This window comes from Geospiza fortis, unplaced genomic scaffold (genome assembly GCF_000277835.1).
Source record: "Geospiza fortis unplaced genomic scaffold, GeoFor_1.0 scaffold203, whole genome shotgun sequence".
Lineage (NCBI taxonomy): Eukaryota > Metazoa > Chordata > Aves > Passeriformes > Thraupidae > Geospiza > Geospiza fortis.
In genome coordinates, this window is record NW_005054385.1 from 1,403,130 (window position 1) to 1,430,989 (window position 27,860).

At 38.3% G+C, this 27,860-nt stretch overlaps 1 protein-coding gene across 1 annotated transcript in view; it reads left to right on the forward strand.

Moving 5' to 3' along the window:
- Positions 1 to 35: 35 nt before the first annotated feature.
- Positions 36 to 27,860, forward strand: part of SVEP1 (sushi, von Willebrand factor type A, EGF and pentraxin domain containing 1) — a 116,499-nt gene continuing 88,674 nt past the window's right edge. The window contains exons 1-4 of the mRNA XM_014308784.2: positions 36 to 192; positions 6,030 to 6,065; positions 12,738 to 13,019; positions 14,170 to 14,346. Coding sequence (XP_014164259.1) covers positions 36 to 192; positions 6,030 to 6,065; positions 12,738 to 13,019; positions 14,170 to 14,346 — 652 coding nt within the window. The remainder of the gene's footprint in view (positions 193 to 6,029; positions 6,066 to 12,737; positions 13,020 to 14,169; positions 14,347 to 27,860) is intronic.

Below are 27,860 nucleotides of genomic sequence, written 5' to 3' on the forward strand. Positions count from 1 at the left end.
AGGGCGAGGTGTCGGCATCGAGGGAAGGCACGGCGATGAGAGTCGCGGTAGTGCGTGGGGTGTTGGGGTGTACGGTGTACGGTGTGCTGTGCAGTGTGTGGTGTGGGAATGTGGCTCTCTGCGTTGCTCGAGGGTGTTCCACGACGAGGGATGTAGGGCTGTACGATGGGGTGTGGGATGCAGAATGGTCTGGTCAGAGCAATTAGTCACTATCTTCCCGCGCTGTCTGGACCTGCAACTCCCATGTTTTCTGCTGCCCTTGTAAACAAACGTGTGAAATTCGTTCTTTGAAGGGACATGGAGCCCGTGTCTCGATTTCAGAAGTGATACGTATGAGTCAAGTCTGGCATCTGAAATGCCTGCCTGGTTTCATGGCAGCAGGACTTGAGTGCCCGCTAGCTGTCAGACCTATCTGCCAGGTGTCTGTTTTAATTGCTGATGACTTACAAAGGTCCCCTTAAGCTGTGTGCAGTATACCAGTAAGTAGGGGCATGTCCCCAGGAGCACTTCCAGACACCGTAACACAATCACTTTTCATGCTGTCATGCAGAACCATAGCAGAAATTTGGTCAATGCAACCCCTGGGCATGTGTTGGCACTTGGTCATACTGGGGAGACTTCTCAGTTGATGGTCAAGGGACAGCCAGTCTACACAGGAAGCTTCTTTTACAAAGCTAGGCCTGGTTCTTCCTTGTCATTTGGCCTCTGTGTTCATAAACAACCACCAAACCAAGTCTCATTTGCAATTTTTAATTTTTTTTTTAATCTAATTTCTGGTAGTGTCCTGTAGCTGAGCATTGGGTGCACTTGTCTTGAAACACTTACACATTCTCATTTGGAACTGAGGAGCAAGATTGCAAGAGGTGCATCACTGCTGGGCATATGAAATTGGCAGAGATTATTCTCTTCTTCACTTTTGGCAGGAGAAAGCAAGTTCACTTAAAATGTGCTCAGAGCTGCACACGCCAAATTGGCTTTAGGAAAACACATCCCTGTATTAGATCTTCCACTGTGAAGCCGTGTTTCAATATATATCCATCCCAGGGGTGTTGTGTGAAAAAGTTAATGATACAAGTTAAAAATAACCATTAAAAACAAAATATAAGCTTAAGAAATACCATCTGTTGTCTTGATACAAAATCTTGACTAATGATATCTTTAAAGTGGAATAAACAAAAAATCCCTTCAGAAACCTACAATTTAGTTTCTTTAGCCCAGCTAAACTTTGTGGCTGCAACAGCATGACTGTCATTTTACACTGTGTTCTTATAAGAATGTGGGAAGAAAAATATTCGCATGGTGACAGGGAAAATTAAGATAGAATGACAAGGTTAAATTCCGGTCTGTTTACTAGCTCTTGGTTAAAGATACTGTACTGTGGTTTTCTTCAGTATGATTTCTTCATGTCAGACAAATTAACATCTTCAGAGAATACTCTCCTTTCTAGACACTCTTCAGAAAATGACTGTTCTAAGTTTAAAATACTACTGTTGGAATAAATCTAGAAAGTTTTTAAAGTATAATAAAACTGCTATTCCCTCTGGACTCTTAGACTGCTGCCTTATGTTTTTAACTGTCCTTTGGTACAACCATAATTATTTTTTCTTTCAATTTTCTAAAATGTGTCTTTTTTTTTAATTGTTCCGTTTCTTTTACACTTTAACCTGGGATTCCTTATTCTTCTGACCAGAATTCTCTGCTACTTTTCCAAACTCAAAAGTATCTTCAAAGCATTACAAAGTCTCTGTGATTGTATCACTTATGTGTTATAGTAATAGAAAATTTAGGAAAGTGCATTGTTAGAATAAACCCAGCACTTAAATCGTTGTGCAGCCCTCTTCTTCGGTAGGTCTCAAAGTCATTAATTCACATCTGTGACAGTTCCACTGAAACCACAGAGGCAGAGAGATGAGTGAATTCTGCAAGGTCATCAGGCCAGTTAGTGTCTGACCTGGGAACATGAGTGAACAGGAGCAAGATTTACATAGCAGTAGCTGTCTCAAAACCTGTGGCAGCAAAACGTCATCCTAAAAGCAGTTGCACAACCACACAGCGTCCATCTTCTTTGAAAAACATAAGAGAGTTCTTCTTGACACTGCAGCTTTGCATCCTCTCCAAAGGTACTTTGCAGAGAAGTTTATTGCAGAGTTTCTGTGTTTTGTCAAAGCTGTCCTTACTAACTTTTGCCATGTAGACCACACTTTGGCATTCCTACCCTGCCTGTTAAAGATAAATTCTATGTGATTTACAGAAATATGCCAAATATACCACAAGAGACAGTGGCAAGAGACAGAATCCTGATGAGAATGGCTGAACTTGTATTGATGTTTGGGTTTGCCACCCTTTTTGTGATTTTGTGCCATGCTTGAGCTAGCAAGTGCTCATTTTTGGAGTCTTTCTTTTAAGACAAATGCAAACAGTCTTAGAAAGGGGAAGAAACTGAGCTTATTAATTCAAAACTCTTTGGCTTCAGTTTTTCACAGCATAAGTTGGTGGGACAGCACAAACTACATGCAGCTTATGTTAAGCAGATTGCTTATTGCATTATGGAAAGCTACAGAGCTGTTCTGACAGCAAGAAAGAACCAAAGCAGAATTGAAAATACAAACATGCTAAAGCAAGTGTTCTTCCTGATGCTTAAGGAATGTAACTAAAGCCAAAAGACCTCAGTGGTGAAAAGTGTTGAGAGACCTATAGGCAACTCTATTGGAGCTTCTGATCCTGAGATAGCCACTGCTAACACCACCCATTATGTTTTGTGGGAAGGATGTGCATTTGTTACCAGATGGGCTTTGAAACAGAACTGAGGGGTCATCATGCAATTATGGAAGCTTAATGGGTTCTTGTTTTAGCAGCTGAGAGTCACAGTTACATATATGCCAGCATTGGTGCGCTATCTTTTTTGATGGACAGTATAAACATCCTGAAGCTGCGTTGGTTTGGTGGTCTAAAAAACCAAAAGACAAAAATAAAAATTATTTAAACTGCTCCACATGGCAATGTGTTGATAAAAGTGTATCTTCCAAAAAGAAGATAGTCTAATTTCTGTCTTTCAGTGGAAGTAAAATGGGAACAATTTCTCTTTGTAATTGAAGTGGAAGTTGTAGGTGTGCACTACTGTTGAGCAGAAGTCAGGGGTAGTACTCAGACAGGCTCAAACCAGTCCATTGTAAAAAATCCAGCAAAGGAGTAGCTGAGGGAGCCTTTGGGAGTTCTGTGTTATAAAAATAATCGTTGCATTAAAAAGGTAATTTTTTTTGTTTTTGTAATTCATCTTCACTCCACTGAAGTCAGTATTGGTGTATGCAAGTGGAAGGTTTGTTCACCTACAGAGTAAGGTTACACATTTTCTGAGAATCTGGTCTTTGAAATCTGGTGTTTGTATCTAATGTGATTTTGGGGGAGTGTGATGGATGTTCAACCAGCATGTCAAATACCATGCTCTGTGTTATAGTTAATAAATATTAAAAAAATGTCCCCCAAAAGAATGTAAGCACATATCAGTTTAGGATAAACAATTCTAATGCTTATTTAATGCTTGTGTAAATAAGTAACAGTGGCTTTGTTTCTTCTGTATGACAAAAGTACAAGATGCAGCATTGTTACCCACTAGGAAAATTAGCTTTTCCTTTCAATGCATTTTCAGATTCAGAATCTCATTTTCAAATTAAAATGAAAATTTTATTGGAGCTAATGAACTGGAAATCTTTTCTTACCATGTACTTGGTTACATTTTTTTAATTTGAAAAAAAGTAATGCCCTCTCACTAAGAAGATGACCATTCAGAATCATGTGTATTGTCTGGTTATCAAACATGTGTTCGTGGATTTCTGTTCCTATGTTCTCTGCAAAATCTCTAGCTAATAATGAGAGAGTAGCAAATTCTGGGTTATCTTTGGCATCATGTTCTAAATATCCCATGATGGCTTAGGTCAGCTAGAGCTAACTGTCTGGTTGACAGTGTTTTTGGCATGGCTTTGGAAGTCTGTGTTAAAGATATGGTAGTAAAAAAAATCAAAAAGTCATCTTGGTTTAGCTGGTAGTAAGGGATTACCAAATTGCAAGTAGTGTTCCTGTCAACCATCACGGGTGTCAGCTCTAAGTCTCCAGTTTTAATCAGTGTGGTGTTGTGAAGAGTACTGGTCCTGCATACTGCAGCCTTGCGTGGGGTTTGTTCACAAGATCAATAAGGCAGGGTCAGAGGCAAGATACACATCTGTGCATTGTTCCTTGCCCTTAGAGCAAGCCTTAAATATACCTACCTTTAGAGGCTTTTAAGTAGTTAATTTTTCTTTGACCTTTTGGTCAGGACAGACAAAAAGTGCTCTGTTTAGCATATCTGTGGTTGCCTAATCAGGATTAATACTTTCTTTAGTTGAAAACCTGTTCTTTGGAATTCTTCTGCTTGTGCTTACAAAATTGTGCCTTGCCTTTTGGTCTAATCAGAAGCGTGTCATTTGGAAGCCTGGTGTAGATATTGCTGCACAAAATAAAACAAATCTTGTGGATGTAATATCTGAACCAACAATACAGTGAATGAAACATGTCACCATTATGGAATCTGGATGATATCATCCTAAGTGTTTCAGGAAGAGATTCCTTTTCATGAGAAAACCATTTCTTGTTGTCATCTCAGAGCTTCTTTTGGAAGGGTCTGACAATAAGCCCCTTCTGATACCCAGTCCTTAAAAGTTATGACCCTTGCAGAGAAATCAGTCTTATCGTGTGCTTTACTTCAGAGATACAAAGACAAACCAGAAAAGCTGCTGAGTGATTTGTTCTGAGAGAAGGAATAAATTCACAACATTAAAATTTTGAAGAAGTCAGGACAAAATAAGTTGGTTCATTTTTAATTCATTTCCTAAGCTTATGAGAGGCCTTTACAGCAAAATACATAATATTTAGCAGTAGTTCCTGACAAAAGCCTCAGCATTAAACTTCTGAATGTTTATTTTACATGTTCTGTGATACTTATTTTATCCCTTGTCCCCCAGTTCCATATGCTACTGGAATCTGTGAGTCAGATTTTGCAGGTGAGGCTGCATGTTTGTGATGCTAAGAATTTTCTGACTTTTCTAGGTGCAGAAATTAAAAGCACTATTGCTTTTAGCAACGGGTTCTTTGTAGGATCAGGACCCTGCTTAAATTTTGGAACTGCTTACTTCTCTATGACATTAACACAATCCAAAACAAAAGCTCTTTTTAAAATTATAATACTCCTTCTGCTTCAAGGTCTCACTGGCAACCTCAGCCAGGAAGATGAAGAGCCTCCTTGAATGTAAGCAGCAATCTGTAAAGAGCTTTAATGTTCAGAGTTGTGGTGCTCTGCTAAGCTTGGGCAGTATGAACAGTTAAGCAGAGAGTTGGGTTTCTCTCCCAAGCACTCCCCCACACCCAGTTGGTCTGGTACATCTCTTATCAGTGATAACTTTGTGTTAGTGTTGCTCAATTCTAGCAGTCCTGGAGAAAAGGGAAAAAAAAAAAGTATTCAGATGATAATTGAGCAGTGACATCTGGCAGTAGATGGGCCAGGTCATGAATTGTGTTTGTCCTTTTGGAACTTATTATTCAGTTCAGCTTTTCTTCTTTCCCCCTGCTTATTTAAAGTAATAAATGCTTAAAGCAAACACAAAAGAAACAAATATTTGGCAGATGTACTAGTCAATAGTGATGGGACTGCTTGGTCTGAAAATACACGAAAATCGGTTACATATTTAGTATAATATTTTTGAGTCCCTATTTTTATCATTAGCAGAAGACCAGAACAGTACTAAAGAAATCAAATAACATGTTTGTAATTTTAATGATGGAACCTGCTCACAGACAAGAAAACTAGGATTTTTCATTTTTTAAATCAAACTGAGATCTATTAGCGAGTGATATGTTAAGTATAGCATGCAACATGGCAGCATATAAAGGCCTCCAGCAACTTTGCAAAGTCTTGATGAAGTTGTTAAAAGTTATGTAGCACAAGAGCTCAGAAAATGTCTATGTTCATAACATGCCCTGTTTTTTAATGTCCTGTTTAGAAGACATCAGGATGATTGAAGATGAAGGATATGCAGGTTAGTTTCTTCCTGGAAACGAGGTGTATTCTGTTCTTTCTAGTTCAGAGCTCAAAACTGCAAGCTACACAATTTGAAATCACAATATCCAACAGTCCTAACACAACTGTGTAAGTCAAAATTCTATGTCACAACTCCTATCATTGTAGAGCCAGTGATGGTTTTGGGTTGTTTAGTTGGTTAAACAATGAAAAAACATCACTAAAACCATTTAGTGATGGTTTTGGGTTGCTTTTGTTCTGGTTGCTCAGGACTGTGTCTAAGTTGGTGCTTGAATATACCCAGGGATGGAGAGCCCACAAACCTTCTGGGAAACCTGTTTCAGTGGTTGATTACTCTTGCAGCAGAAATATTGCTTCCTCTCTTTAAGTGGAAAGTTGGTAATTAAATATGTGCTTCTTGCCTCTTGATACCAATTAGAAGACTCTGTGTACATCTTTTTACTGCCCCCCTCATTAAGTATAATATGCATGGATAAGAGGACTTTAAACCTTCTTTTCCCCCATCTGAACATTACTAGATCTGTCAGTCTTTACTCAGATGTCATGTCAGTACATTTCCTGGCCATGAACTTGGTTGGCTTTTTCACCTGTGTGCTTTCATCCACATAGTGGGGTTGTCTGACATAGTTGTGGGATTTACTCAGATCATGCCTTCCAGGTACTGAAATAACTATTTAAGTATTTTAAATATCCAGATTATTTCTATAGATACATCTTTTCTTTGAATCAAGATTGCATTTCTTGCTAGTGAAATATCCAAGGGAAGCTTTAATATTAGTTAATTTCTTCTAGGTAGGTGACAGCTTATTCTCTAAGGCCTGTGTAGCAGTGCAGAGAAGAGTGGGAAATGTTGGAAGCCAAAACCTCTAACTGGGGACTATCTTTTAGTTCATTTTTGAAACCTAAAGAGGGGATAAGATTCATTCAATTTGAGCAGTGAAAAGAGCAATGTATAGCGACCAAAAGAAAATATGATGGAATCACCGTATTTGCTGTTGTAGAGAGGGAGCTCAGGAGGTGTAGCCAAGTCTTTTATGTACCCAAAATCAATAAAATAAAACTCCTTAGCACCAATGTAACACTAAGAAGCAGGCATTCTTTGTTCAGTTGGATGCATGAGGGGATATCTCCTCCAAAATATCTTGCTTGCTGAGTGCAGGAAAAGCTCCTATTTATATACTATATTTTACATGCATATTCATAGATTTTCCCAGGAAAAAACTATACATATGATAATAATTTTCCCAAAGTCATTACCTTACATTCCCTTCCCTCTGGGCATGCTTTCTGTCCTGGGAGACTGGTGATCCCTGGTGGTGGGCAACCTCAAAGTCATGCCTGACTGCCTGGTGAACTCATAAAAGCTTGCAAAGTTGGGCTGCGTTGCTTTCCAGATCTTCTTCCTAGAGAATCAGCATTGTGTGATTCCATAGGCCAGTGGTTTTTGAAGAACAACCACCTACCAGGCACAAACAATTCTTCGCCTGGCAACAGTTTCCTGATAAAGAGGAACTGTATTTGTCACACTCTAGCTCTGCATTATTCTTGGGAGATGACCAGATTCCTCAGGAGTGCTCTGGATTCAGTGATCAGCTTCACCAAAAGCTATGTTTGATCACAGTACTGGTTATTTTTTTCTTTATAGGATGTTTATTTATGTAAAATCTCGTGTCAGATTTGAACATTTTTACCTGGGGGAAAGATGAAAACAAAGAAATCTTGGAACAGAGTTGAGCTTGGCAAAGAGATTTAGCACTGCCATTTCCCTTTGTGAATGAAATACTGATCTGCTTCTGAACCCACCTGTGATAAATTAGGATGTACTGTTTTAATATTGTTATGAATACATGGAACAAATCTGTGCAGCGTTTTTTGTAATAAACTAACATTTATTCATTTTAATATAGGCTTAATAACAAATATGTTTCATTATTTTTCATAGTTAAATTAATTCTATAATATTATAAAATGGAAATTATTTCTTTTATATTGAATGAGTGATCATATAGGAAAAAGAATAATTTCATTCTATTCAGAGCTCATGCCCTGGTGTGTATGTTTTGTCATTCCTAAAGTGAAAGGAAATCCAATGTAAGTGGTCTTTTGGGCTACAACAGCTGAATGGCTCTCTAGTGGAAAGCTTTCTGGTTTGCTTCTGAGATGCAGTGGTGGTTCTTCCTGATCTATAAGAAATAATATTTGCTTTGTAGTGTTTTTTTCCTGCAAAGTGAATGTTGGATAATGTTATTTGAGGGTTAGGCTCCAACTTAAGCATTTTCAAGCAAGCTTCTCCTGGGGCCGTATGATGTTACAGCCTGGCTTGGTCTGTAAAGTGAGAGAGGGTAACCCATTTCAACTTGTTTCCTTCTAGATAGATATATTAGGATTCAATTCTGTATGATCAGAATCTTCTTTAAAATCAAAAGAGAGAGTAAAGACAGGAATCAGGCCCAAGATGTTTATGGATTATATGCAGAAGATGTAGTTGAGACAGTAACAAAGAACCTTGACAACATCATTGCTGTGGCTGTCAAGTGACCGAAGATGTCTTTGCCCTTCAATACTGCTCATCTCCTAATTTTGTGTTACAAACTCCATATTAATGTTAAAAATGCAGAAGTTAGGATTTAGCTGGTTTTGTGACTGTACTGATAGGATTTCGTTTTCCAATACAGAAGTGAATTTCTAGAGAAGGATTTTGTATGATAACTCTTTTGTTGCACAAGACTTCATATTTTAATTCTAAGGACTTTTATTGGCACAAAAAATTGGTTAGACTGCCAGATATTTGTACACACCAAACAGTCACTGAACACAATACAGATGGTAATAACTTTTTGCTAATGTGAAAAGAATGTTTTATTTAAAATTTGTGGGGATTACTGAAACTGACTGATCTACTACTCCTGTGAAGGAAGTGTAGACAAGAAATTAGTTACTGAAATGGTAAAAGACTAGGTATTTTTAGTGGCCCCATGAATTTCTATTCAATAATCAATAGCACTAGTTGTTTTGTTTTGTAAATACTTAGCCCCTATTAATTTATAGTATTGACCAAATGGGCTAAATTCTCAATTTAACAGGCCGTTCAGCCCTGTAATTTGAGTTATGGCTGGTGCTCAATTTCATTTGATGGTAAAATCAGAAGCAGATGTGGATATTCATGTCAAAGAAACAGGTTCTCAGGATCCTTTAAACTTACTAGCACCATTTAGAGGGCTTTTAAACTGTATTTATGAAGAACCTGACAATTTATGAAGGGACTGCAAAGCCTTGTCATGAAAAAAAAGTAATCTTTATGTAGATGCAGTCCATTAAGTTGGCAGGGGCTGATGAACAATATCTAAATGTACTTACCAGTTTAGGGGTTAAACAAGTTTAGGGGTTGCACAAACATTTTAAAATATATGAAGTTTTTCTTCGGGAAAAAACAGCTTCAAAACAGCTTTCTGGAGAGGGAAGGAGAGAGAGGTTACTCAGAATAGAGGGATGTAAGTCAGGGTTAGAGAAAACAAAAATTATGTGAAATGCTGCACAAATATTGCAGAGAAGAGGAATGGGGACTGATACTTGGATTGTCAGCAGCACCGACAGGCTGGTGGCCTGTCCTCTTGTTCTCACAAAAAGAAAAAAAATACTAAGTGGACCAACAGACATACACAAATTGTTTTATAATAGACTTTTGTCTTCCTTCCCACCTCTTCCTTGCCCCCCCTCCATGCTGAATGTTTCTTTCCCTCCCTTGCTGTTTTCCTCTGTTTTTATGCAGCAGGGATTCTGTGTCTAGAGTTACAGCTGCAAGACATGAGGGCCAAGCTGGTCATTCGCTTTGTTTTGTTTTGATTTCTAGGGGCAATATGTAGCAATCTTGTCTGTTTGTCTGTCTGTTTCTCTGCTCAGATTCCCTGGTGCCTGAATATTCAAGTCTTCTGGGTAGCAGGAAGACATGTTCATGCTCTCTTACCTGTTGGCTTAGTCCGTGTCTGTGTGACAGAAGTGCCGTCTTGCAGAGGTGTTGCCCTTTGAGATGCAGAGGGCAGAAAAGATGTTGGCTCTTGCCTTATCTGACGGTTATGTAGCCAAGGCATATTTTCCTCTCAAAAACAGTCATTTACTCCTCAAAGATGGTCTTTCACTGATGCTTTCCACTTACTCAAACCCACATCTTTTAAAAGGTCTTGCTAAGCAATTTTTCATGGGACCAGGCAATTTCTTGATTACATGGAAGTTCATGGAGGGTTTGTGTTTCAGGAGTTTCAGAGGGCATTTGTGGCAGTCTAATTTTGTAAAATAAAACCCCTGCTTATTTGCTAGTCAGAATTAAATAGTCCTGAGATATCTGTAGTCCTGTCTAGACTACTGGGGTTCAAGCTCATTTGTTCACTGGCCATGCAGACAGACATGTCTCTGTGTTTAGGGAAAATGTGGAAGTTTAACTGATGCTGATTATGAGCATTAGCTGCTGAAGAGCCAGGGTGATGTGGAATGCTATCCACTACCTTCATCTGCAAAGTGTGGGATGCTCCCTATTATGCACTGAGGGAAGCAGTGCTGAAGGATACTACAGAAATTGCCATCCTTCCAAAATTAAGCTTTGTTCCCCCTTCTGTACATGTTATGGCACAATCACAAGTTGAAATAATAATCTGCTAGAGCAATCTCCCTGTAGGTGGAATCTTCAGAGGCTTGCACTGGCAATCTCCACAATGTCTCTTAACCCTCTGTAAGTTGTGGTTTCTTCCTCAGTTACACACATTCCACAATTTGGATGTATTTGGTGCATATTTTTCCACCTTTATTATGTAATTTGCAAATTAAATGTTCTTTTTTCAAAGCTCAGAGATGCTACAGTTGCCAAAACCAAGTGAGTATGGATGGAACATATGTTTTCATTGTCTTGTTTTTCAAAAAAGGTCCATTTTTACTAAAATAGCTTTAGACAAACATCCTGAGTGAAGAATATCATCCTGAATATTTGAGAAGTTGGATAGAAGTTTAAGTCATTTATATTCTGTTTTAAAATAGCACAGTTAATGGTAAATATGTTAATTATACATGTGAATTATAAATAACATTACTGTCTCTGTCTGCAGTCACTTGTATTAGAGCATCAGTTTTGGAAAGCATTTTGAAATTAGGCATTTGTACATTTTTCTAACTGTTTGTCTTCATGTTGCCCTTTGTCTTGTCTTTTTCTTCCTGATTCTTTTCATTCTAGTTTCCCACTTCATTCTGTTTTCCTACTTCATTCTGGCTTTCCACTTATAACTTAAGCAATATGAGGAACAATAAGTTTGATTTGTGAAGGATATTTTTGACTGCAAGAGAATCTGGTTTCACTCCCTTTGGGTTTTGCAAACAAGTAGTAATAAAATCAAGCCCAATAGCAAAATATTACTTGGCAGTCTCTCAGACCACAGTGCCAATGGTATGTGCTTTGATTTATGATGTGTGTACTTATTTTTGCATAGTATCTACCTGAAATCAGAGAACTGACAATCAAAATCCAGTTGTCCTAAAATGTGGCCTGGTTTACTGAGAAGAGGTATAAAAACTCTGTAAGTTTTTTAGGCTGGCCTAGCTAGTAACCTTTTGGATCAGCTGAAAGCCAGATGATTTTACATCATAAAACTTACATAAAGATTTTCTAATAAAACAGTTCAGCTTGGTTGATCTCTGGTTTTGGAATTTGTACTTGTTAAGAGTGTCTTAATCACATTTACCTCCTTGTCATACAATGACATGTCTTTTGGAGTATCATTCAAAGGTCTATTAAATGTGGTCTTTTGCATTCATTGTAGTATTATATAATCTATTATTGAAATAAACATGGGCATAATACCTGCTACCAAATTGGAAGTCTGCATCTAATTCTTTCTGCATAAGTTCCCAGAGGATGGAGAAAATATATCTTCACAATCCCCTGCTTTAGGGTTGTGGACAGCACCTGGCCATGATTAGGAAGTCTAGTGCATTGTCAGACTGGAAGACTGAAATGGGCAGGAATCTCACTCAGGCAGTTGTGAACAGTATCATACATGCTTTATGTGAAGTATTAGGAAGAGCAAGCAGCAGAGTAGAAGGATCTACAGGCATTTTTTAGGCCATGATGGACAATCCAAAGTGATCTTGGTAGCCTGTTGTAAGGGAGGAAAGCATCATTCAACAGGGACAAATGGGGAATTTTATGCTGAATTTAAAATAACCAACAGTCCAAGTATTTGTTAGGAGAAGCCTTACAATAAATCAGCAGTAGGGTTTATAGTTTAGTGGATCAAAACATAATATTGTATTAAAATATGTTAGATTGTATTTTGGGTCTTGCACTAGATTTTCAATGTTTGTAGTACCTATTTAAACTTCAGTTGGAGCAAAGTCACTTAAGCTCTCCTCAGAATCATTGTGAATCTGATGCATGGGTGACAATCAATCAGCATGAAAAGTGTCTTATTTCTTATGATGTAATGATTTCTGTGGTTGTGTAAACTGTGACCACCTAAAGTGTGACTCAGGTGATTTGCCTTCATCAACCACAGGCTCTATGAGCTGTTCGACCTTTGTTATAGTGGGTGATCTTGCAAGGGCCTTATTAGCTGTATAATTCAATTTATAGGAGTCATATAATGGAGGAAGTAGTGTACCAACCAACCACTGTCAACCTTTTGCTGAGGTGCGCAATTTCATTTTCTCTTCCAGCAAATACTACGGCATGCCCGCGGAAACTCTACAAAAGTGATATTTCTCATTACTGATGGCTATTCCAATGGGGGAGACCCAAGACCCATTGCAGCGTCCTTGCGTGAACTTGGAGTGGAGATCTTCACCTTTGGGATATGGCAGGGGAATATCCGAGAACTGAATGATATGGCATCCCACCCAAAAGAAGATCACTGTTATCTTCTTCACAGTTTTACTGAGTTTGAAGCTCTGGCGCGCAGAGCTCTTCATGAAGGTATTAATGTCCTAACCTCAGAAATCTACAGGGAGCAGAGAGGTCTGAATAGAAAGCTCTCCAGTACTGTCTTGCATTTACAGTTCATGTAGTGTTGATTCTCTTTTTATTTTTCTCCTACTTTCTAGCAGAGGTGTTTGTCCCTCAGTTAAAAGGATAAACTTTATTTGGCTTAACTCATCACCAACAGGATGTGAGAAAAATTCTCCTTACTGATGTGTATACATGCTTAAATCCCTTCAGCTCCTCGTTTTGTCTGTGAAGAACAGACTGTGCTCTTGGCCTAATGTATCTTGTGCTTGAACAAGTGAACCCCGTAGTCAGGTACAAGAGGCACCAAGTGTACACTTTAGAACTAGACTTAATACTTTTAGGGTGTCTCACACAGCAAAAACAGCGTGTTCAGAACCAATCTAGATCCCTCTCTGTAAGAGTCAATACAATTTGTGTTTATGACCTTATACATGCAGTAAAACTGGAAAGAGAATTCAGACTGTGATTCCTCTTTTAATGTGCTATATTCTAAAATAAAAGTTCTTTCTGAAGTATAGGGTAGGTTTAGACAAGCAAGAGAGAACACACAATTAAAAATTTGTTTGACAATGCTGCTTGATTGAGGCTTAGAACAGGCATCAGACTAGTCATTTGAATTTATTTGCTATCATTTTTAAAGACATACTACTTTAAAATAATAGTGTAAAATAAGGTTTTCTGGTGCTTTGTTGCCAGTCTGTTTGTTCCAGGTAAGGCTGGATTGGTCTATGTGAATGAGCTGAAGTTTTTTAGTTTATAATGTGACCAAATGGTTTTACATACCATGACCAAATGTTCTCCTGATGCCAAATCAGAAGAACCATCCACCAAAGCTGGGAAAACCTGTCCCAACAGCTTCTGTTGGGAGTGAGACTGCATTCTGACTGTGTTAGACTCAAACAAGGAGAAAACCTGAATGCACCATGGATTTCAGTGAGCCCTTTTCCAGAATAAGACACCAATCTTTTGCATGTGAAGCATAGCAAGGCTCTGCTCCATACTGCCTACCTAGAGCTGGAGCCTAGGGCTTTTAACAAATCTTTCACTAATGGTATAATGTGAGACTGTGGCATTACTCTTGTTTGAATTCTTGGTTAATAAATTGATATTATTTCAGACCTGCCCTCTGGCAGCTATATCCAAGAAGATATATCTCATTGTTCATATCTCTGCGAGGCAAACGAGAACTGCTGTGACATCATGGCAAGCTGTAAGTGTGGCACTCACACCGGCCAGTTCGAATGTATCTGTGAGAAAGGATACTATGGGAAAGGACTACAACATGAGTGTACAGGTGAGTCTCAATCTCAGCATTTTCAGGGTTTCTCTGCATGCTCTGAATGCATGGCTAATCTATCTGAGAGCTAAAAGATCTGTTGAGGATTATGGCTATAAACCTGGATCAGAATGCATCCGAGACTGCTGGAAGACTCTCTGACTGAAGACATAGAATAGCTGTAGCAGTAAAATTCACCTCACACCTTGTCTTCAGCAATAGCTCAAAGAGATGCACAGGAAAGAGGTAAGAATAGGGCAAATGTTCTGACAAAGTAAAACTTTCCTAAAACACAGCACACCTGAAATTTGTGACTACAAGTTTACAGAGTCTGAGGTAATACATTTTACTCTCAAGTGCTCATAGTACATTCTTCCCTCATGAGTTTTGCTGATCACTTTTTGAACTTCCGTAAAGTCTCCTGTTTGGAGAGGGGATATATATGTGGATCTTTGCTGGATAAATTCTGGGTGAAACTTACAATCATGGAAATGTGTTTTAATTCTCCCATTATGACTTCCAATTACCATAGAGGAAGAAAACATTTGAGTCACTAAAGAGAAACTTGTCATTGTGACATTTTTTGCTAATACTGGTTTTGTTACTACTTTTGGACAAGACCTTTTTACTCATGCATTCAAAGTATGGTTAAAATAACAGTTTATACTTCTTTACAGAGGTTGATCCATAAAGTTGTATTACACTCCCTGCCATATATCACATTGTAATTCTCCTTGTGCCTCTGGAACACCGTTCCTTTTTTTAGTGTGTAAGCAGGAATTCATTGAGTTCTGAAAGCAACATGAATACAGGAATGCAGTTAGGAACCTATATCAGCACTGGCACAATGGATCAGAATTGTATTTTATGCAAGTGGTTGCAGCTCCCTTTTGTGCTTGATTAACTCTAAACAAATACGCTACTCCATTTCTCTTATTTTCAGTTCAAATATTAATTTATTTAAGACAAAACCACCTTTTCATCATATTTTTTCTTTTGTCATAGGAACAAAATACATACAGCATTTCTGCCTTTACCAATAGGTTGTGTCATTAACTGTTGTTTTGAGCTATTCATCAAGAAAGCATGACTATCATTTTAGAGTTGCCCTTTCTTCATGAAAGGGTCTTTTGACAGGTAAGCATACCTTTCAAGTGGTACCACCAAAAATGGTAAAAGTCAGATTTCTTAAAATGGGTACTTTGCAGCTGCAGACAAAACTTTCATTTTTGCTTCCTTGATGCTTCTGAAAGGTGCTTCTGAAGTAAACTTGTAGAAGGGTCTGGTATTAGATACGCTGCAAGTAAGCTGATAATTGCAGCCATCTGCTGTGTATGTGATGGTAGTTGAAGTTGCACACATGTATTTTGGGGAGAATTTGACCTAAGTAACTCAAACCTTTTCTTTATGTATGCTCTGTTCAACTCTTGTATTTGAACAGACAGACATGTTCTTTAACGGAAAAAGAGAGTATTTTGAAATCTTTTATTCTGAAAAGGATTCCAGCCTTTTTTTGACATTTCACATCCAAGCATAGCTGTGGATTTGTAAAGCATAAGGAATCTTAAGAATGCATCTTAACTTTTCCTCATTCTATAATGTGCAGGAGGATTTGTGGCAAGCTTACAGTGATGGGACTTCGATTTTAATTGGACTATCTTTAGGGGGTTTTTGGCAAAACTTGAAGATACTCCACTAGCCTGTGTTTCCCTAATATAGTAAGGCTTTTTTAAAAGAATTTGAATTAAGAGGGAAATTGCTTTTTTGTGTAGCATCTGTTAGTTTTTCTACTGTGTTTATTTTCTGTGATTATTTTCTGTATTCTCTGCTTTTCGTAAACAACCTTACTGTTGTTTATGCTTTTAGATGTGAGGCATCAGAATAATATGTAAAAATCCTTACAGTTTTTTACTTTCATAATTACGAGAAAACACCCTAGAAATCTTCTGTGAAATAAAATAGGAGCCATGTGCTTTGTGCTGAAAAGCAGAAATTCGGTGTCCCGCTCCCACTCTTTGTAGTATTGTTGATGTGCCACTAAAGGAAGAGCAGACTGACTGTTCTCTGCTTTAAAAAGCAAACTAAACAAAACTTCTTGGCCCACACTGGGTACTTCATGTGGCCAGACATATCTGTGATAAATGTGGCAAAGGAAGGGAGTGAGAGGAAAAACAGAGGCAGGATTGTAACCAGTACCTGAGTACTGCAGAGCATATGAGCACCTCCTCTTCAGTAACTCTTCACTTTTTCTTCTCCTTCTTTTCCCTGATTACAAATTCTTTGAGGGTCAGACTAGGGACAACCAAAGATAAACACAGAAGGCAGCAAAAATAAATCTTGTGATTTCTCATTAGGACTCTTTCTTCCATTTCATCAATAAAAGATGAGTTGTTTAAATCAATTGCACCTTTCATAGGAAAGTAAAAAAAAAAAGATTCAGATCTCCATTGATATCTTTTTCTCTCTCTTATAAGATTAGAATGTATGTCTTTGACATGCTGTTTTCACAATTTTTTTTGAGTAACACTCTCCTCGGAAAGTTCTGGTTTAGGTGGTCTCTTGGGTTGGATGACCTTCTAGGTTCAAGAGGGTGCAACTGAAGATAGTACCCATCATGTTCACCTCATCAGTTACTCCTAAGCACAGCCACTGTTTTTGGAGAGATTAGGAAACTGCCCTCTTACAACCAGTAGTTTCTTTTGTCTAACGTGTAGACCCCATTTTTTGCAGAACACGGTATCCATAAAGATGATGTTCAGCTCACAGGGCAGAACAAGTAACTTAATTCCTTGTTCTCTAGGCTGGTTATTCATTCTTTTGTTTACATTTAGCTCTCTGCTTGGATATAATTATTGAATTCCACCATCCGCATGAATATTTAATAGCTTGCCTAGGCTTTTATTTAGGAATATGCAGCATATCAGTAATCAGATGCACAGCTACTAGGGCAACAGTCTTGGCTTCAAAACACCACATGGATTAGATTTCTAAAGAGCCTTTCCAATGAAATATGAAAACATGTGAAAAGTTCTTTTTTTTTTTCCAAATATTAATTCAGAACACATTACTGAAAAGACTTTAAACTGAGGGTATATAGGTCCAACAAACGGAGGGAGGATTTGCATTTTGTGGTTTCTTGGACTGTGGACTTAATTTTCATCTGAGCGTTTTTTTCATGAGATTTTCTGGATTGTTACTTTGAGAATGCAAAACCAAACCTGATGTTCATAAAGTGGATAACTTTCTAGTTAGAAAAAAATCTTTTGCATTTAATACACTACTAGCAGTTCTTTCCTTAGTCACACAGGAAGAACATTAATTCCAGTGGTGACTCCAGTCATCTAGTCAAAGGACAGTAAGTATTTCTCCTGCTATGCTGTCTCCTTCCTCCCTTCCTTTTGATAGGAGCTTCCATTCTCCAGAAGCTGAATCACCCTTTCTCAGTATTTCTCTATGGGAGGTATTTCTTTAGCTACCCTTGGAGGAGTTACTGACTAAATGGAGCTTTGCCAACCATCTTGAAACTTGGCAGATGGTACTTGGAAATTTTCACTAAGTTTTCAAGAGTCCTCCAACTCCCAAGGCTTCCAAATACAATGTATGCTGTACTCTTCAGCAGGTGCCTACCATGGATCTGGAGGAGAACCACCACTCTGAGATTCGGACAGACAGGGGGAGAAAAGAAAGCAAGCAAGGGAGTGTGAAAAAGAGTGTAGAAAATGTCTTCGAGCATAGGAAGATCTTGGGCTAAATTTGCCTGTTGAATCTGAAGATTTGAATTAGTTCATGGAACTGCAGATTTTCAAGCCCTTAGAACTTATTTTCTTGCTGTCTCACAAAGCAGTGCTATTTTATGCTTTCATTTATTGATTCTGCATCTTAAAACTGGGTGGGAGTTTGTTTTGATTTCTCTCTCCTCCTTTGCTTTCAATTTCTAAATCAGAAAAATAGTCATGATTTCTAACTCAGCTGTCACTAAAAGAGGGCTCCTTGTAAGACCTGCAGCCATTGAAAACTGACAAATTGAAAAAGGGGCATTTCTTTGAAGAAAGTGTTAAATAGCTGCTAGTTTGGGATTTTGTGTCACATAACCCTGCAAATCTTGATATAGCAAAACAAGAAAGCAAATAAAAATTTTACATCAGATTATTTCAAATAATTGGATTACAGTTGTGCAAGGAATTTGGAATGTACGTGCTTAATGAAGCGATAATGAAATGCTTTCAGAACCTGAATAGTTTGGAAAGACTTAGGAGTTAGGCTCACCTGCTGTGAAGACAGAAAAGCTGTACTAGAGAGACCTTTCTCTGTGTACAACATCTGTCAGCCTGTGATTCACCCCTTTTACTGAACAGCTCTTTAATCATGATCCCATTTCTATAACCTGTGGGGGGATGAGATGCATTTGTATACTTCATTATTTGTAATTTAATCTTCTTTTGTTACATAGTGACTTTCAATCTGTGATAATACACAGAGGTTCTATTGTGAGTACGCTGTGTCAAAATGCCTGGCTGTCATGAGGAGGGAGCTAAACCAGGAGGAAGGATGCAAAATGCCTGTAACTAAGTAATGCTGAATTGATGCCTAATTAATAATGGCAAAAATATTCCTTGCTGCCATTCGGTGTCTTTTTTTCTGTTTCTTATAAATCTTGTGACTCTTTATGGGTTTCAGGAAACATCATGATGGTTAAATACAAAAGAAATGTAAATGTGTTTTTCTAATGAGGGTAGCATAACATCATGATGGGTGACTACAGAAGCAACGTAAATCAGTTTTCCAGTGGTTTTCCACTGAGAGTACTGGAAGAAAAGTGGATGAGAAAGGTGGATATAAAAAGCAAATGCTATAGACATGGCTATGGAAGTTTAGCAGGTTAATTATATTTTTAAAAGTCTTTTTAAGTCTTAAAACAATAATGTAAAAACATTAATAATTATTGTTTTCATGAAGACTGGAGAAAATGGCTTTTACGAGTGTTTTGTGAGCAAAATAAATACATCCAAAAGCATGCAGACATGCTATTCCAGATTTTTTACATTTAAAACTGCTTTCTTAAAAATTAGTGTTGTGTGCTTTGCTTCTGGAAATTAGGTAGAAGTTCTCCTACTTGTTGCTATAGAAAGCAAAGCAAAGCTGAGGGGAAAACTTAATTGGATACTGCAAGATTTTTTTAAATGTAGCACATCATAGAGATAAATTCCTTTGGATTGAAAATTTAAAATATATTGTCAGCATATTCTTCATCTCAGGAGAGGCTTTTGGTTGAGTTTTTGGGGTTTTTTTGTTTTGTATGAATGATTGATAGAGATGAAGATTGCTACATGATCCTACAGTAGCTTTGTTGTTATTTTAAGTGATTTCTGACACCAAAGCAGTTTGTTTCCCACCTGTACAAGCTGCTTTATGAAGATGAGGCATTTCTGGCAGTGTATTTAAATCAAGATTTAGTCCACCAGAAAAACTCTTTAACAAATTCTAGAGTCAGACCATGAGCTCTCCATGAAAAAAAAAAAGACAAGCATGAGTTTTAACATCTAACTGCCGGGGCTTTACCTGCAAAATTGTAAAAAAAGGATCTTTTCTCAGTCAGTTTGGTACAAATTTTTTCACATAAATAAATGGTACATTAAACTGCTGGTGAGTTTTCACCATATCCATAGTTTTGACAAGCTGGTTGAAGTGGATGAACATATCTCCACTAGTATCAATGAGATCTGGATCAAGCATTTGGAACTGAGTGGTTCTTCACCTTGTGTATCAACTATATATATCTTCTGTTGCAAAATTCAAAATTGTAAGTAACACGATAACTAATATGGGTAGCAATGTTTCTTTGGTATTTTTTTCCTAACTCTGTGCCATGTAACTTGTCTGCCTTGAATTTTAAACTCAACTCTGGCAGAAAAAGAGAACCCAGAAGCTAAAAAAACCAAAACAAAACCAACAAAAAAGTTTTCTCTACATTTCTGCACCATTCCTGAGGAATTGCTTTAACAAATGAAGTTGTAGGGTGAAGATGAAAACCCAGATTCAATTTTGGCATATGCAGACCAGAAAAACAAAGGTGTAATTTTACACCTGTACAAAAACATCCATCCTTCCCATCTAGATTATCTGAGGCTTTAGAAAATAAGTTTCTATGCTAAATGAGGCTCTTTCCTATTAAGTCCAGAACTATTTCTACAATACATTTGTTGGAATATTAGAAAGTGATGTAAAACTTACTCTTTTTTCCTTATCTTCTTATTGGAATAGTTGTCCCCTGAAATCCTTAATCAAAAGTTTTCTACTGCAACATTATTTGTTTACCTCTGTGGATCACAAAGTGTCGTCTTACTTTCACTACCTTTTCAGAGACACATAGCCAGGATGTTTCTGTAGACATATTTTTCCTGAACTTGTGCCATCTCACAAATTAAAAGCAGACAATTTATCATTCTGTGAGGTTTTTTGTAGCTTTTCTTCTAGAGAAGAAAATATTTAAATTCTTGAAACAGTGCATCAAGGATAAAATGAGACAGCAGTATAAAGCAAGTGTTAATTTTTGAAGTGAGGAGAGGTTATAATACTCAACATTTGTTTTAATTAGCTACTTTGTTCCTGGTGGCTCTCCAGGGCTCCGAAGCTTCACATTTAACTACCCAAGTCATTCCTATAAAGTAATTTCTTCTACAATTAACTTAAAAGTTTCAGTCTTAGTACCTGTGAGGTTGTGAATAAGCATCAGGGTTTCTAGCATCATAGATTGCACCTGAAGTCTTGTCAAAGATGATTCCTTTAACTGGACTTGAGCACAGCACTCCTATTGTGACAAAATCAGGCAGCCCGTGTCTCTACATTTGGATTTTAATGGATAGTACACACTGTATTTGTCATGTGTCAAACAAATTTGACTCTTAGCTCTCAGAATCAGTTTCAAATTAAGATGGAGTTTAGGAATATTTTCTCCTTTTTTTAAATCCTTCTCTTCAGTTATGCTGTGAAATGCATTCTGCCCAAGCCAGTGTACATTGCAAAGTGCTTTCCCTGTAAGAAAGACTATTTTCAACATTTTAAACAAAATTATCTACTCCTCTCCCAATACAATAATATTGTGTATAAAGTGCAGTTTGCAGCAATTGCAAATGTTCAGAGGTGGTGACGTTACTTGCCTTGGTTTTGCTCAGAGGGAGAAGAAAACATAGAAACAAAAGTGCACAAAGCTCATCAGGTCATAACCCGCATCTAAATAAGTTATTTGTTTGCAGATTTTGACCTATGCAAAGCCTTTCAAGGGACGTGTATCCAAAGGGCAATATAGACGCTTCTTCTACTACTGTCTGTTCACTCATCTACCACTATCACAAGAGCATAAACATTATAGTGGGAAGGACTAAGGTTGTTTTTCTGCTCCCTCTCTGGCTCAGTCCTCTCCAGCTGACTTCTCTGTGCTCTCTGTGGAAAATGTCTGGCAGGCTCCTCAGATCATTTCACAATTACTTCAGGGAAGAACCCTCTCTGCCCTCTGCAGTTGTCCTCTCGCTCTCTCCCACATTCTCTGTTTCTTCAGACCCGCAGGGGTCCAGAAGCACTTCAGATTCTGCTACCACTCAAGCAAAGACCATGGACAGTGAGAAGGATGTGGTGGAAAAATCAGTGTGATGAAAAGGGTTCAGAAGCCCACTCACCTTGGAGAAGAATTACAGCATGTAGGTTACAGATAGCTTATAGATATTCTATTATAAGCTGATTATACCTGCAAAGTACTCAGCAGCCAGAATGTTTGGTTGATGTCTTACAAGCTGCCATGTTTTCTTCTATCAGGCTAAAATCTGCTGCAGATAGCCCAAATTTCTCAACCTGAAACAATGCTGACTGCATAGTGGAGTGTGATCCAGTCCCTAGGGAATGAGAAGGCAGCAGCACAGATTGATTTCATCAATCAGGAAATTGTTTTTTACTGGGTTTGTAGGTGATTTGATGAAAACAGAATTAGGACTCTGCATAAAAATGGAAACATCTTCAAGCCAAAACCCTGGGGTTTAGTTTGTAACCATGCAAAACAAAGAGCAGCAACTCAACAATTCCAATGCAGATGTTTTAATAAAACTAACACCTGACTGTAGTTTGAGAAGTTGAATTTTTTCTCCCTAGTCTGAAATTTATTGAATAGGAAATGTTTTAGTCAATAAGAATAGGAAGAATAAATGGACCTTGGGATTGGTGGGCAGTTGAGAAGCTGATGTTACAGAAGTGAGTATAATGTAGTTAAATATATGGTCTAACCTAGTATATGGTCTATAGCCATATCTTATAGATACAATTTGGACCTGACAGATCTGAAACAAAATCCAATAAAATTAGGGACTAAATTGCAGGTTTTAAGCAGCATAAAGCATAGAGAAATGGCAAAAATCTACCATCTGTGTCAGTATGGGCAGATGTGCTGATTTTATACGGACCTGCACTTATTGTAACTTAAGAACTGGCTCCTTCTCTTGGCCATTAACAAAAATCTGCTGGGGGTTTTCTCCCCTGACATCAAAAGAAACATTCTGAACACACACACACACACAAAAAAAAAAAAAAAAAAAAAAAAAGGGGGGGAGGGGGAAATTTCGCCCCCAAAAGTTTCAAAGAAACGGTGTTCCTTTGTAAATGCTACCAAGTATCCATGCAAAATTGCCATCTCCTTGTAGCATGTGGTTTGTTTCTCAAACAAAAATTCCAGAAGATAAAATACGAGAACTTTTCTACATTGAGGCTACTAGTACTGCATGTCTTTTTTTCAAAACTTATTGCCATTAACTCTGAGGTGTTTGTTGGTTAGTACTTCACAGATTAATTGAGAGTATAGCATTGCTCTGACTACTGTCAGGCTCCATGTCAGCTCCAGTTTTTGGTTTTATGGCAGAAAAGTGCTTGCTGCATTCTAACTGTGTTCCCCTAGAACAAATCATATCTGGAAATACACATAGGTGGTATTAGAAGCTGTGTAGAGATAGAGGCAGTGTCCTGGTGGGACCAGAAGCACCTACATGATGGGCTGGGAATACCCTACATCACATGAATTTAAAGACATATATTCTGAGTTTTATGCCTGTATAAAAAATCTGGAGCTCTGGAAGCAAACACTGGCCTGTTACTCTGTTTTCTCTTTATATGCCTTGTTTCACACATTGCCCTCCTGATGACTTCAGAACATACCATGAAGCCTGTGCAGGCATGGGAATGCCAGTCTGCTAAAGCCTGCTGCAATAGCTTTAGCATCTTAGCAGTCAAGACCAGTCCATCTGACATCAGCAGCACTGTGTATGCTCACTTTGGGGAGTCCAGTCCAGTGAGGAAGTGCTTTAGGAAATTTAAATGCAGTAGGTAACTTGTCTGAATCTTCTGCATCTGTTATCCCTGTGACACAGTGGTGCCTTGAGTCCCAAGAAAGAAGGTATGGAAAGGGGGCTTTCTTGCAGGAATGTGAAATACTACAAAAGTCAGTCAGGTAACTCAGTTCACAGGGCTAAGTTTTTCTAATACAAGGACGAAAGTGGGAGGCTGAGGGGCCTTGTTCTGAGGAGTCATGGTGTCTGCACAGGATGTAAGTAGTGCTTGCCAAGCATCATAGTCATTTACCAGAAGAGTTACATGTTCTTAAGCTGGTGTTATCTTTTAGACTTGCATTATTTTCTGTCTCACAGAGGCATTAATATGTATGCCTAAACATATTCCGATCCTTTAGGCCTATTTCTGTTGTCAGCTTGCAAAGAATATCACATGAAATGCAAATGTTTCCCTCATTTTAGAACATAAGCTTTTGCCTCAACTTTTTAGCAAAATACGCTGTCACTTGCAAATCTCTACATTTGAGTTTTTATCTCATTGTGAATTGTAGAGGAGTAAAACACATATATAAATTTTGATCTCTTTTATTTCTGAATGGAAATTCAAAATGCCTTATGAAATGCAACACCTTTTTTGAAACATGGCACTTCTGTGAGCACGCACACTCTTCCTGGGTGGCCAAAAACACTAAAAAATTGTCCCAGTGGCAGCACAGGGGTTCTGGCTAGTCATGGCGCAAGTCATGGTAGGGATTCTGGTTAGGTCATGGCACAGAGGCAAGGACACTTAGTTTTCATTAGTCACTTGATTTCATCAGTGAGAGTAGCCAAGCTGCATTCATGTGTGGCTTTTAAAGTGGACCAGTAGCTCAACTTGTGCTCACAGCCCAAACCCCTGAGAACAGTGATCAAAATTTGAATTGAGAAGGCTCTTACTTGCCTCGGACACTGAGGGACCCTCTGCCAGTATCTCTTTAGTGTAACAGCAGCTGAGGGTTCCCATCGTGCCTACCTTTTTCACTACTTAGCAGTGATACTCCTTTTCAATACTCATAGAATCATGTAACTGTTGAGGTTGGAAATGACCGCTAAGATCATTGATTCTGACCATTAACTTAACACTGCCAGATCCACCACTCAACCACATCCCTAAGTACCATTCCTACACATCTAGTAATACCTCCAGGTTTGATGACTCCACTTTTCTGGACAGTCTTTTCCAATGTTTGACTTTCTTAACCTATTGGTGAAGAATTTTTTACCAGTATCCAACTGAAACTTGCCCTGGTGCAATTCAAGGCCATTTCCTTTCATCCTATGACTGCCTACTTAGAAGAGGCTGACCCCCACCTGGCTACAGCCTCCTTTCAGGGAGTTGTAGAGAGCAATAATTTTCCCGCCCCCGAGCCTCCTTTTCTCCAGGCCAAACATGCCCAGCTCCCTCAGCTACCTGTGCTCTAGACCCTTTTGCATCTTTGCTACCCTTCTTTGGTCATACTTCAGTGCCTTAGTGTCTTTCTTGTAGTGAAAGGCCCAAAACTCACCCATGGTAATGGCTCTCCCAGCCCAAGTGCCAGAGTTTGGCCTAGAAGCAGTAATAAGCTATCCTGTGACCCCAAGAGCATATGTATGGCCCTCAATTCCAGCTTAAGAAGTGAGGCATCTTGCTTTGCCCACCTCCAGGATTCTGCTGTCTTCACTCTCCAGATAGTGCTTCACCATCAACGGCATTTTATCATCAACTGCCTGGGCACCTTCCCCTCTGTCTCAGACAAGAAGGCAATTTTGCACTCTGAGAGCCTGTGAGAAGGCTCTTATTGCCTTCTTGTTCCCCTTCTTCTTTTTACCTACTTATCCCTCCAGATGGAGGTGATGGATTACAGCTGTGACTTGTCTGGTTTTTGCCTCAAGGCTGTAGCACAGGCAAGTATTAATGGTAGTAAGTTCAAGGTCTATGAATTTGATGTTTCACAAAGCTGTCTCTAACATCTTGAATTTCACTCACAGTGTTGTTAGAGATTGATTTATTCGCATTATTTTAAGGTAATTTTTGGTAGGCCTCCTACATTGAAATAGAAAGTGCAGTGCCTTATGCATTCATAATCAGAGTGGTAGTTCATAAAATGTCACTTGCACCCTCACTGGTTCACAGTCTGCAAAAGTAGAAGCAACTAGCTAAGAATTTGGCTCCATCTCAGGAAAAAATGGGATGTTTGTAGATAGTATTAATTATGTTGTGAAGATAACTATTTGGAATCAAGTGCTATTTAAAAATAGATTTTCTAGCTAAAACTCTGTGGTTTGATAATTTTGAGTCTTGGGTCCATTGAGCAGTGATTTAATAATTTTTGTCACTTACCTTTTTTTTTCCTTTTTCCTTCAGATTGCTGTTAAAAGTGTTCCCTCCTTCTTATTCTCCATCTCTGAAGATGTATATAGTCTTGTTTATGGCAAAAGAGCTTAGAAAGAGAGCATGTATTTAAAGGAGAAGGTAGGACTGGAAGTGTAGCAGTCCTTTTCTCCCCAAACATGCAAAGAATCTCGCTGCCCTTTAGAAAGAGAACAAGTTTCTGCATTTTTAAGGTGGAAAAATTACCTTTCAAGCAGAGAAAAGGATGGAGAAGTGAGACATAGAGCACAGATTCACTTAAATGTGCAGAGAGGTTGAGAGCCTGACAGTTCCTGAGACAACCTTACTCTGGTGTTTCCCTGCTCCCTTTCTGGCAGCTGCCACAGGGCGATTCACTCTAGTTTAATCAACTACTCTTCAGTAAAGTCCTTGGATCTTACAGGTGCTACTTTAGCACTTTCTGTCAACACTGATAGCAAAATAGAGGCCTTAGAAATGTAGAACTCACTGCCCTGGGATTCCTTCTTTACGGGAAGATTCCTGCATTGCAGAAAATTAGGTCATTGAAGAGTGGCTGTCTAATGGGGGATGAAAAGCATGGTTCAGAAATGTTTTAAATGGCAATTCTTCAGAGAAGGAAGCTGTGTTAGACTGAGGCTTGAGGCTGTGTATTTGGTTAAGGTACTGCAACATAATATTTTTTATCTTTCATCCCTTTAATTTGCAGCAGTAATGTTCACTTTGTTGACAGCCACAGTACTTCATATTTAAAAATACTTTCTTCCGTTCAGATCTGCAGTGACCCTCTTCCTGCAGTAGATACTGCTTTAGCAAGGGTCAGATCTGTTCTTAAGGACATCTTTTATATCTTGCGAAGGAATGGTGGGGGGGGACAAGGACAACTGGAGAAAATGTGAAGTGAAAAGCAGTCAGTTTTCCAAATGTGTCTTGAGCAAGCAGCAGTTAGTAGTGAGCATACTGATTAATTGTTATCTCAGTGCTCTGGCTTTCTACAAACAAGACTTTATTTTGATACACATATTTGGAAAATATTAAAATAATTCAGGGAATCCTGTCAGTTTCCATAAGAGTTTTGCTTGAGGAATGGGGAGTGGGATTTATGGCATTTTTCACGGTAAATCAGGAGTACCAGTGGTGATTCCAGGAATTAAGCGGGAACTATAACATCAAGACTTACTGAACTCTATGCAGGAATAGTTGGGCTAGTTTCACAATATGTAAAAAAATAATTGGCAAAACCACCACTTTTTATGGCCTGATTACTGGCCTGAGCCATTGCATGTCCTCCAGCAGTCTTAAGTTAACCAAAAGCTCTGTTTCCTACCCTAAGTAAATAAACATGGAAATAGTGACATATGTTCTCCATCTGCACAGTCATGTGCTATATCTTCAGTGCTCAGAAATGTTACTTAATAGGAGTATAATCACTGTTGTTGAAAAGTATATTTAATGATAAAAATAAGGGATGTGGAAATGAGGCCAAGTTTGGCACCTAATGTAGTAGTGACAGTTTATTGAGGGTCTGGCAGAAATAGCTTCTCTTTCCTGTTTATAATAACTTTTACTTGCTGCATTCCCCATCTGTGATTGAGCACTGGCACTACTCTGATCTGCAGAGAAAGGAGGCAGAAATAGGTATCTGGTGTTTTTTGGTTTGTTTTTTTTTTAACTCCAGGATTATATGCACCAGAAGCTGTTAGGAGTGGGTGTTGGAGACAACAGAAGAAAAGGAGTATTTCATGTTAGGCTAGCAAAATTATTCAGGAACATACAGGGCTCTGTTAATATTTTGCCAGAGAGAAAATTCACAATTTTTGTATCAATGAGAATGATAAAAG